Here is a 10,802-nt window from a genome sequence, read left to right as displayed (position 1 = left end):
GAAGGGTTTAAAAAGATATATATGATCGACATGATAAAGATAAATTTTTTCGTTATTGTGATTAAAGTAATCATAATCACATCGATCGACACAATTGAAAGGGTAATCACTTAACAATAGAAGCGGAATCAGAATCTTAATTTTATAAGTACAGTTTTGAATTTAAAGGTAACTACTTCAAATATTAACGTATGTATATTTTACTTTGCAACTCTCACTTGATATCAAATATTACCCGTGGTGTGAACTTATGAAAATTTTGTCAAACAAATACTTTAAATGACTCATTTTGTCACCCAAAATTATTGATTCACTAAAAATGAAAAAAGTTAATCTTATAATTATTGACATTTGACAGTATTAAGGTAGTTAGAAGAAAAAAAAAACACATGAAAATCATAAATAGTAACACCAAACAAAAAGACTAATAAAGCAAAACATGAATTATTCTAATTTGAGTAAGGTAGATATATCATGTTTTAGTGTAACAATTATATTGCTATTTTAAATAAGAAAGAAAAACATGTACGGGCAAAAGATATCCATAATAATATAGCTAACTACTAGTCTACACTATAGCCTAAAATAATAATAATTCATAAGACAAAATGAGTATATCATAAAAATGGATAAAAACAAGGAAGTTTACAAATTTTCAAGAACAATAATATTACTATGGTTTACACTTTATTGTAAATAAATCCCAAAATATCCGTTCACGGGCTGTTTCATATTGTTTTGCATTTTGGTCCCATTGCTATGATACCATTTTGGGCACAAAAGGGACCAAACTACATTATTATTATTATTATTATTACTGTTTTTTTTTAAGAATAAAGTTATACAGTAGACATATATAGCAGCAGTCAGAATGTGTGCCATATACTTTATTTATCTATAATTATTAAAATGCCTCAAATCAAAATTCGGTTCGAAAGTCTTTGTAACGATTAATTAGTAAATCAGTCGATTGATTATTTGAAACTTTTTCTTTGTTGTTGAAAGTTTAGTTCTTTATTTTATAATCTCTTTTCGTTATATTAGTGTATCTGATGAGGATTCGATGTTTTTATTCTAAAAGTTGTATACAAGTTCTATTAAGATAATAGGGTGAGAAAGGGTAATATATATATTATTTGGAAAAATAACTTAAATACACAACTATAATTTTTATATTCTCCAATTTTTTCTACTTTTTTTAAATATTACATAATTCCCTTTTTTTTTTATTTTAGTGTAAGTTTTTAGATACATTACATTCTCTCTCTTATAATACAAATTTACCCATTTTAATGCCTATTTTTTCTCCATTAAAACACTTAACCTCTTAAATCAGTTTTTGAATTTTAAATTTTATCCATTTAAACACTCAACCTTTTAATCAGCTTTTTGATTTTGAATTTTTTAATTTAATTAATTTTAATTAAAAGACTAAATTTTGAAATTTTGAATTTCAAAATTCAAAAAAATTGAAATTTAAAAAAGTAAAAATATCAGGAAGCAGGACAACTTCCATTAACTTCTACCGTCTTCTTCTTACTCCATCAAGTTTCAGTTCTTTTTTTTCCTTAATCATCTTCATTCATCTTAACCCATTACATTTTTTTCTTTTCTTCTTTTTATTCTTAATCTGTCATCGTCTATTTCTTCCTAATCTGTAATAGTTTGAACCCAGCATCTATTTTATTATTAATCCATCATCAATTCGTATATTCTTCTCTTTTTTGTTTTTGTTAATTGTTCTATTACATCATAGTAATGGATCCGTTAATTAATAGAAGGATATATGATTCCGACGATGAAAATTGGAAAGAAAATAGGAAAAAGTCTTTGCATGATCCTATGAATCTTCAGAAGGATTCAAACAAAGACTCTGGCGAAACATCAAAATCAAAGGTTGTCAAAATACAACAAAAAAGGAAAAAAGAAGCAGCAAACATTGTTGGCCTACATTGTCTAGGGTTAGTATTTTGGCAAAACCAAATGATACATATATACCAAACACACACTAAAAATAACTGATACATTGGCTAAACCGTATGTATCATGTACAATATGTTACCCTATAATCCTTAAATTTTACATGATATTTAGGTAAATTAAATAGCATATTCATATGAATTGGTATTATTTTTTAAAAGTTATTTACTGTATATTTCAAGAAAAGCATAACAAAAAAAGCATTACACAAGTTAAATTATATAAATTCACATTATACATGATTTATAGTCATTGTAAAGTACACAATAACCTCAATAATATTTTTGTATTTTTTATCTAATGGAGATGTATCATTGTGCAAACCAATGATACACACTAAAAAGTACATGATACATTAGATAAACAATGTGTACCAAAAACACACAATAAAAGTACATGATACACTAGATAAACCATATGTATCATGTACATTATGTTACCTAATAATTCTTAAATTTATATATCTTACTGTAGCATAAGATTTGTAAAATTTTATATTTAAAACAAATATTGACACGAGTATATTTATCAACACCAATAATAACAAAGTATTTATAATCAAAAGCACGACTTTAAATTTAATTACCACATGTTTGTAAGTTTATTTATCTAAACACAAAGTGTTCAATTTGCAGTTGTAATGAAAACTGAAATTCATTAAAATGTTTACGTTATAAATTATTCTTGATATCATAGAAACATTACGACTAATTCACTTCTCTTTTGGGTAGAAAGTACAAGTTCTTCTGTTGTACCCTTCTTGTCCACATTGTCCACAACAGTTTGTGTTCACCGAAATCAGGACAGGATGAACTTCTCCGGTGCCTGCCCTTTGTTTTAGACGTCTCTTCTTGAGTAATCAAAGACCTTATCCGAGATAACATTGAACTTTTGGACACTTGATTAGGTTCTTTGATTTTTGACACAATCTGAAATGATACAGTCGATTACATAGTCAGTTTAGCGCGCATATATGTACATAATGTAGCAAGAAGCTGTCAACGGAGACTGCACAAAAATAGAGACTTAAAAACCTATCATATACTACCTGGCAAACTTACCGGGGAATTCTCAGTAGCAGTTGCATTATCCCCTAGATCTTCAACCACTGGAAAAAGTGAAAATAGTTAAACAGTATGCAAACATACAACTTCACCATCTAACATTTTCATCTGCATTCTTTCTTCTTCTTTTTCTTGGTCGTCCAGATGATATAATCTTTGATATTTAGGTAAATTGAATAGCATATTCAAAATAGATGATATAATCTTTGATTTTCAAATTTTGAAATTAATATTCAATTAAGTGCTGATTTAATGTTGATTAATGAACTGTTACCACAAATTAAGCTGTTTTAGTAACAACATTAACTTTACCATTTTTCTCCCCTATTTTTTCTTAACAGTTTTAAATTACCATGTATCATTTACCATGTATCACTACAGTCTAAAGTATCACGGCTCAACAAATTTAAGGGATTTTTTGTAATTAGTAAACTTGTCGGGACAGAATGTAATTATTGATTTACACTATGGGATTCCTTAAATTTATACTTATTATTTAGGACAAGTACAAGTAATTGTATTTTAAAAAGATTCAATATAACTAGTCAATAATAGCCCAACAAAGTTCATAACAAAAATATTTTTTATTTTAAATAAGTTTTGGCATATATATATATATATATATATATATATATATATATATATATATATATATATAATGCATAATCGATGTATTAAGTGTATACACACTAATTATATACTGATTATACACCATCTATGGCCACAAAATGTGGACTAAAAATGTTAAGATCCCTCAATATAGACACTTGGTATTTGGTGCATGCAATTATAACCGAGAAAATAATGTAAATAGTCATTATCCAAAATAATAGTCAGTAAATATATATATTCTATAGTATATACATCTTTTTTGATAAAAAAAAATAATATTCATTTAATTTGCGAATATATTATGTTTTAGCTCAGTTGATTGATTACCTCAACTCCTCGCCCTCCCCATTTGCCAAATCAAGACTCACAAAATTTATAAATACATGAATAAAAATTTCAAAGAGAGTACAAAAATTAGGACCTAAATTTAGAAATGAAAAAAGAATGTTGATGAAAGCTACTTCAACTTAAATTCAATTGTACTTCTCTTATTATTATTAGGCCGTCGTATAAAGAATTTATTTGCCAACAAATGTGGGTATTTAATGCTTCTAGCTCTTCAATTAATATCAAGTTGCCAAAATTCATACTGTCGCAATAAATAAATAAATAAAAACTAAAATAATTTAATAGTATTCTTTTCCAATTTCTAAAAATAGTTATTTTGAAAGAGAAATACGGTTAATAATTTGATACGCATGGAGCACCATATTCCCTCACCACAAATTCCTATGAAATCACAATACTTGTTGCAAGATCAAAGGGAGATTGAATCAAGTTATTTTTTCTACATCAGGTCGTTTAATAGAGTGTATCAGAAAAATAATATATACATTGTATTTTATCCATTATTAGTCTTTTGTTTTGTATAATTTTTTAATCTAGATATAACATTGTCTATTGTGATGTATATTATTATTAATACCATGAAGTTTCATGAATTAATAATATAAACGATTTCAACAAATGTATTATACGACTTCAACAAATGTATTGTGATTGATAATGATATAACTAGTTCTCAAATCCATCTCATAACATTTTTGATTTCTCAATGCTAAAGACTGAGGATAATATTTTTTTTTTATAGAAGTTATGGAAGGCTTATTATTTCTAAGTTCTAAAAAATTATGAAATTTAAACTAAACTATAGATTAACGATAATTTATATCTATAAATTTTAAAAACTATCAAAAATATCATATCGTGCCAAATTAACAAATTCAATCCTCAATAAACTATGAAAAAATTATAAATTTTACACCATTGGTAAAGTTCGCGTGATTTTTTTAAAATTAAGTTCTTTATTAATAAGTCATTTAAATCTAATTAATGGTCACTTAGTGTAATTATTATGAATAAGCTCTAAAAAGATGAATTTTACGTCCAAGTACATATATTCATACCGAACATGTGTACTATTTTCTTCTTCATTGTACACTAGTTTTTGTAATTTATACTTAATGTTATAATGTCCGTTGCATGATTTTAATATTTTTAAAAAATATAATTAAAAATACTTTAGTCATTTTAGCACTTATAAAGAAATTTATTTATGAATTTAACGCTCAAAATTGTTTATCAATGCTACAATCACCTAACTCAAACAAGTTATTCATAAGCTATTAGTAATATTTTAATCTTTTTTTTTTATAAAAAATTTGAACTATGCTTTTTTGTTCAAAAGCATTCAATGTTTTAATTGTTTATCAATGCTACAATTACCTAACTTAAAAAGCTATTTACAAGCTATTGCTAATAAAAACTATGCTTGTTTTTCATAAATAAATAAATAAATAATATCATTAATAAAGAATGAAATGATAATAATACAGAAAAATACTAAGTTTCAAATAAATTCAAGGATAAAATGTTATTTTTAAATTTGGGGCAAATTTTGAAACGTTAAAATAGTTTCAACGGTCACATTTTGAGCTGATCATGAAGTAACTCTGAATTTATTTTTAAAATTTCATTTTCAAAGTTTCAATACAAAAATAACTAGATATTTTAAAAATTCTCTATTAATAAGTAATTTAAATATGAATAACGGTCATGTAATATTATAGTTTCTTAAATAGATTGATAAATAGGAGTAATAAATAGATAAATTGTGCCCAAAAAGAATTGCAAAACTTATGCAGAAAAATACAATTTTCCAAACAAATTCAAGGGTAAAATGATCATTTCTAAAGTTTAGGTCAAATTTCGAGACGTTAAAATAGTTTCAACTGTCATATTTTAAGTCAACCGTGAAGAGCTCTAAATCTATTTTTAAGATTTCATTTTTAAAATTTCAATACAAAAATAATTAAACATTTTAAAAATTCTCTATAAATAAGTAATTTAAATCTAAATAACGGTTACATTGTGTTATTAATTACGTAATAATCTTTAACAGAGATGAATTTACGTCTCAATACATCTAGTCAAACTAAACACATAAATTCTTTTTTCCTTCTTTATACGCCAATAAATTTTGTAAATAAACACAATTATGACTTTTTATTCTGTTATAACGTCCGTTACTTCATATATATTTTTAAAAAATAAAATTAAAAGTACTTTAATCATTTTAAGAAAGAAAAATAATAAAGTAATTTATTTATAAAAAAAATTAATTTCAATACTTAAATTTTTTTTTTATCAATGCTACAATCACCTAACTGAAACAAGCTATTCATACCCTATTGCTAATATTCTTGTTTTTTGTTTTCATTTGAATTATGCTTATATATTCCATAAATAAATAAAATCATTAATAAATTATAATTATTTTTTTAAAAAAAAAAATGAAATGGGCCGACGGTTTCCGTTAGGCCTCACTTTCAAGCCGTCATTGAAAACTGTTGACTATTTATTTAGCTTTTATTTAACGGCTTCCGTCACGCCTATATATACGGGCTCTCTCTATTTCTCTTTTATAATATTTCACTCTACTTATCTCTCTGTTTTTTTTTGTGTATTCAAAAAAAATGGTTGAGTAAAGAAGAAGACTAGAATCTGTGTCACAATAATTTTCTTATATTTTTTTTTCAGTGATTGATTGATATTCTTCTATTACGAAACAGAAGTAGTAGTAGTGTTTAATTCGTCTTATTTTGAGAAATGGGAAAAAAAGAGCAAATCAACGACGAAAAACACAAAAACACAGAAAAAGTTCAATCTGTTCTTCAACTTCTCAAAAAACAAGCTCCTCTTTCTGTTAAACAGGTACACAACTTTTTTTTTTCGATTTGTTGATTTCTCACAATAAAGCAATTTTGATGAGTTACTAATTATTACTTGAATGACCACAAAAGAATGTGGTGTAGCGAATGTTTTCACTGGTGGGTCCCTACGTGAGGGTGAATTTAAATTAGTCTAGCTTCGATACGATTAAAAAAAAATATGAATTATCATTGAAGTTTCTTTTGTTGAACAGGAGAAGTTGTGTAACGGTGATTGCGTAGAGAGATTTTTGAAAGTGAAAGGTGAAAATGTGAAGAAAGCAGCTAAGCATTTGAGGAATTGTCTTAACTGGAGAGATTCTTTAGGAATTGGTAATTATTATTTTTAGTTTTAATTATGAAGAAAATAAATTTGTCTTTCTCTTTTTGTTTTTTATGAAGAAAAAAAGAAAAAAGAGAATCTCTCTTGTTTTCATATTTAAAAAAAAAAAAAAAGTTTTGAATGATTTGAGTTTATCAAAGTACGTAAAAATCTATATTATGATTAAAGTAAATTCATCCTAAAAAGAGTAAAAAATATATTATTTTTTAATTTTTTTTTTATGTTTAAAAATGTTGCAGATCATCTTATTGCTGATGAATTTTCAGCTGAGTTAGCTGAAGGGGTAGCTTATGTTTCTGGTCATGATGATGAATCTAGACCTGTTCTGGTAATTTTTACTTCTTTTTTTTTTAATTTCATTATTTCTTTTTTAAAATTAAAATATTATAAACACTTTTTTTTTGAGTTACTAATTGTTGATTTTCTTAATGATACAAATAATAGATTTTCCGGATCAAGCAAGATTATCAGAAATTTCACTCACAGAAATTGTAAGTACCATAACATTATTGTTACGATCTACTAAAATTTTACTTTTGAGAGTTATAGTTCAATATTTTTTTGAATGTAACTGTCTTGATTTTAATCTTTACGAATACGATTAAGTATTGTAACGTTATAGTTATGCTCTACTAAGATTTGACCCTTTATAAGTACTTTACTCTTTTATATATAAACACGATAAAGTAGTATGATTCATTAAAGTTAAAGATTCAATATTTTAAAATGTAAGTACCTTATGGGTATGAATATGGTATATTATAGCGTTACTGTTACGATCTATTGAGATTTAATCTGTTAAAATTAATTATTATTATTATTATTTTTTTTAGGTTTACTCGTTTGTTGGTGTTTACATTGGAGGTGGCAATTCAAACCATGGCCAGAAGTGTTGAACAATTTGTTATACTATTTGATGCCAGTAAGTCTTTTTTTCCTTTCCTGTAATGACAATATTACCCTTGTTTATATCATAATGAATTTGAAAAGAGAGGGTAGATTAGTAATTTGAAAAAGTATTTACTTGCATAACAAATCAGAAACTCAGTTTTCTCTCTGTTATTAGGGAACTTCATTTAATGTACATTCTATTCTATATTCTGAGTTATTCCCAAGAAATATTTGACTGAAATAATTTCTCCGTCAATTATATTAAAAATAGATATTTATTTTTATTTATTTAGTTAAATTTAGATAAATAAAAATGGACAGAGGAACACTTTTTTTCTTATAAAATTTATACAAAAACCCCCTTTCAGATATTTTTAATTTCCAATGTCACGCCTAATCACTTTTAATTAAAGAGCAATTAATTAACTAATCAATTTTTTGCCTGCTATACCCTCAACATTTTTAGGCAGGCAAGATTCTGAAATATTTTCATGCTTTGCCTGGACTACCCTTGAGATGTAGCTTTCAAGATTAAGAAATGTAGGGGTATAAATTGTCATTTTCATATAGAAATACTCAATAATGTCATGCAAAAGTGCCCATAATTCTACTTTTTCTTACCTTGTCAGATTCCAGAACTCAAAAAAATTAAAAATCAAACATGGCATGCAGTTGAATTTGAAATTTTACTTTATTTCACTTTATTATTATTATTTTATTTTATATTTTAGGGGGGGTACATTTGACTAAAATTAAATCATTGGGGACTGTTTTGTATTTTGCAGGCTTTTTCAGGTCTGCTTCAGCATTTATGAATATCTTATTGGCTTCACTGAAAATTATTGCTGATTATTATCCTGGAAGACTTCACAAAGCTTTTGTTATTGATCCTCCTTCACTTTTCTCTTATCTTTGGAAGGTACTACTAACTGCTTATTTTCTTCTATTCGTTTGGTGAAAAATACGATAAATTTACTAAATATTTGAGTCAATTATATTAAAAAGTAAATATTTTGAGATAAAATTAATAATTCAGTTAAGCCTGTAGTGAATATCATGTTATTAGTTAGATGTATCATGATTTATCGACTAGGTCACAAGTCTGGTTAGTTCTTTCCATCTAATTTTAGTGTATTCGTTATATTTTGATTCATCTTATTTTTTCAAGGGGTTCATAATTGGACATTGAACTCTTTTCGTATGATGAGAGTTACTGGTGCATTGTTAGAACGTATAACTTAATATTTTTTCGATTTTTGTAGGGTGTGAAGACATTTGTTGATCTAGCACCATTGACCATGGTGGTATCATCACTTGACTTTGAAGAGTCTTTAGAGTTCAATGACTTCACTGCATATCCAAGAGCTGCATCACTTAGATTTAATCCTTCTTCAATATCTTCAAATGGCAAAATTGGATCATGTTCATCATCAAGATTCTCATTTACTGTCTCACATCATTTTGACTCTGTGAAGCCATGGTACTTGTCTTTAACTGACACCTCATCAGCTAAGGTGGGACCCACTACCAACATGGGCCCAGCCATCTCACCACTCAATGCTAGGTCCCACTCATTTGCATCACCCATTGACAGGACGCCACGTGGCAACAACAACATAGGCCCCATGAAAAAAGGATTTTTCCCATCTACACCTTTGCCACAAAAGAGTAAAGATATGGTTGATCATTCAGAAATTCATCATCCTAGGGCTCACAGGCCATCTTTTTTTCAATCTCCAGCTATGTTCTTCAAGAGAGATGGTGGAAAGGGTCAGACTATTAGTCGCGTCGACAAGTGTCGCGAATCGTTTCAACCGTTCTTGAAATTCTATCGAAGGCCGTACGATGAGATGATTTACAGGTCAAAGATGAGACCACCTCTGGGCGGATTAATCTCAATCGTCTCACCACATATCAGGCGTCGACACATGTCTGCTTCTCAAAGGTTTTGATGAATCTATAATTAGTACATAGATATATTTCTTTACTATGATTATTGAACAAAAGGAGTTTGCTTGCTCCTCAACAAATAATAGATTAATTGTTTAATTATCAATGTTTCACAATACATTAGCCAATTGTGTTTGGCTAAAGTGAGATTATTAATTATTAATTTTTTTTACTCTATGGTATGAAATGGAAAAATTAATAGACAACGTCCAGTGTGGGATATGAAATATTGTGCAATAATGTCTCATTTAGTGCTATGTAGTTTTTACTATAATTATTACTATATATGTCTCATTAGTACACATTGCTATGTAAAAACAATGTGTGGAAACAAGACATCGTGGTCGAAACGATGAAACATCATATTGTAAAAAAATAAAAACATTTATGAGCTAAATTAAATTTCCAAGAAAAACCAACTAAGTTCATTTCCAAAAATAATCATTTTAAAAAAAATTATTATGATAAGCACTTTTATTTTTTTATGTTTGTATTTTGAAGTGGGGGTACGGATCATGTAGAGACACTTGTGTTTGATAATATTATATTGTATATAATTAATATTATATATATAAAATAAAGGACTTAAGTTTGAAAATCCTAATTTTGTAAGTTAGTCTTTGTATTAGTTAGTCAGTCAATTTCTTTTACTACTTTATTCTATGCTTTTTGAAATATTATATATTTAAATTGGTATCTTCAAATTTGGCAGTGCTCTGAGTAGGAATATGTGTCGTGGTGCTGTTGTAGCCT

The 10,802-nt window shown here is 26.8% G+C and overlaps 1 protein-coding gene across 1 annotated transcript; it reads left to right on the top strand.

The window, feature by feature from the left end:
* Window positions 1–6,557: 6,557 nt before the first annotated feature.
* LOC101254421 (phosphatidylinositol/phosphatidylcholine transfer protein SFH4) lies at window positions 6,558–10,276 on the top strand. The gene is made up of 7 exons (XM_004247312.5): window positions 6,558–6,869; window positions 7,081–7,198; window positions 7,448–7,536; window positions 7,653–7,699; window positions 8,042–8,130; window positions 8,885–9,018; window positions 9,362–10,276. Exons 1-7 carry the CDS (start codon window positions 6,765–6,767, stop codon window positions 10,049–10,051), a joined length of 1,272 nt encoding a protein of 423 aa, XP_004247360.1. The 5' UTR covers window positions 6,558–6,764; the 3' UTR covers window positions 10,052–10,276.
* The last annotated feature ends 526 nt before the right edge of the window (window positions 10,277–10,802 follow it).

The sequence above is a fragment of the Solanum lycopersicum genome, chromosome 9 (genome assembly GCF_036512215.1).
Source record: "Solanum lycopersicum chromosome 9, SLM_r2.1".
Taxonomy (NCBI): Eukaryota; Viridiplantae; Streptophyta; class Magnoliopsida; order Solanales; family Solanaceae; genus Solanum; species Solanum lycopersicum.
This window is presented reverse-complemented; position numbering and strand designations above follow the sequence as displayed.

Bases quoted from the DNA above. Each gene is read 5' to 3' on its own strand.
- LOC101254421 (XM_004247312.5), top strand. From the start codon at position 6,765: ATGGGAAAAAAAGAGCAAATCAACGACGAAAAACACAAAAACACAGAA. The intron at 8,131-8,884 runs GTAAGTCTTTTT...TGTATTTTGCAG, and splicing joins TGTTATACTATTTGATGCCA to GCTTTTTCAGGTCTGCTTCA. The intron at 9,019-9,361 runs GTACTACTAACT...CGATTTTTGTAG, and splicing joins TTTTCTCTTATCTTTGGAAG to GGTGTGAAGACATTTGTTGA.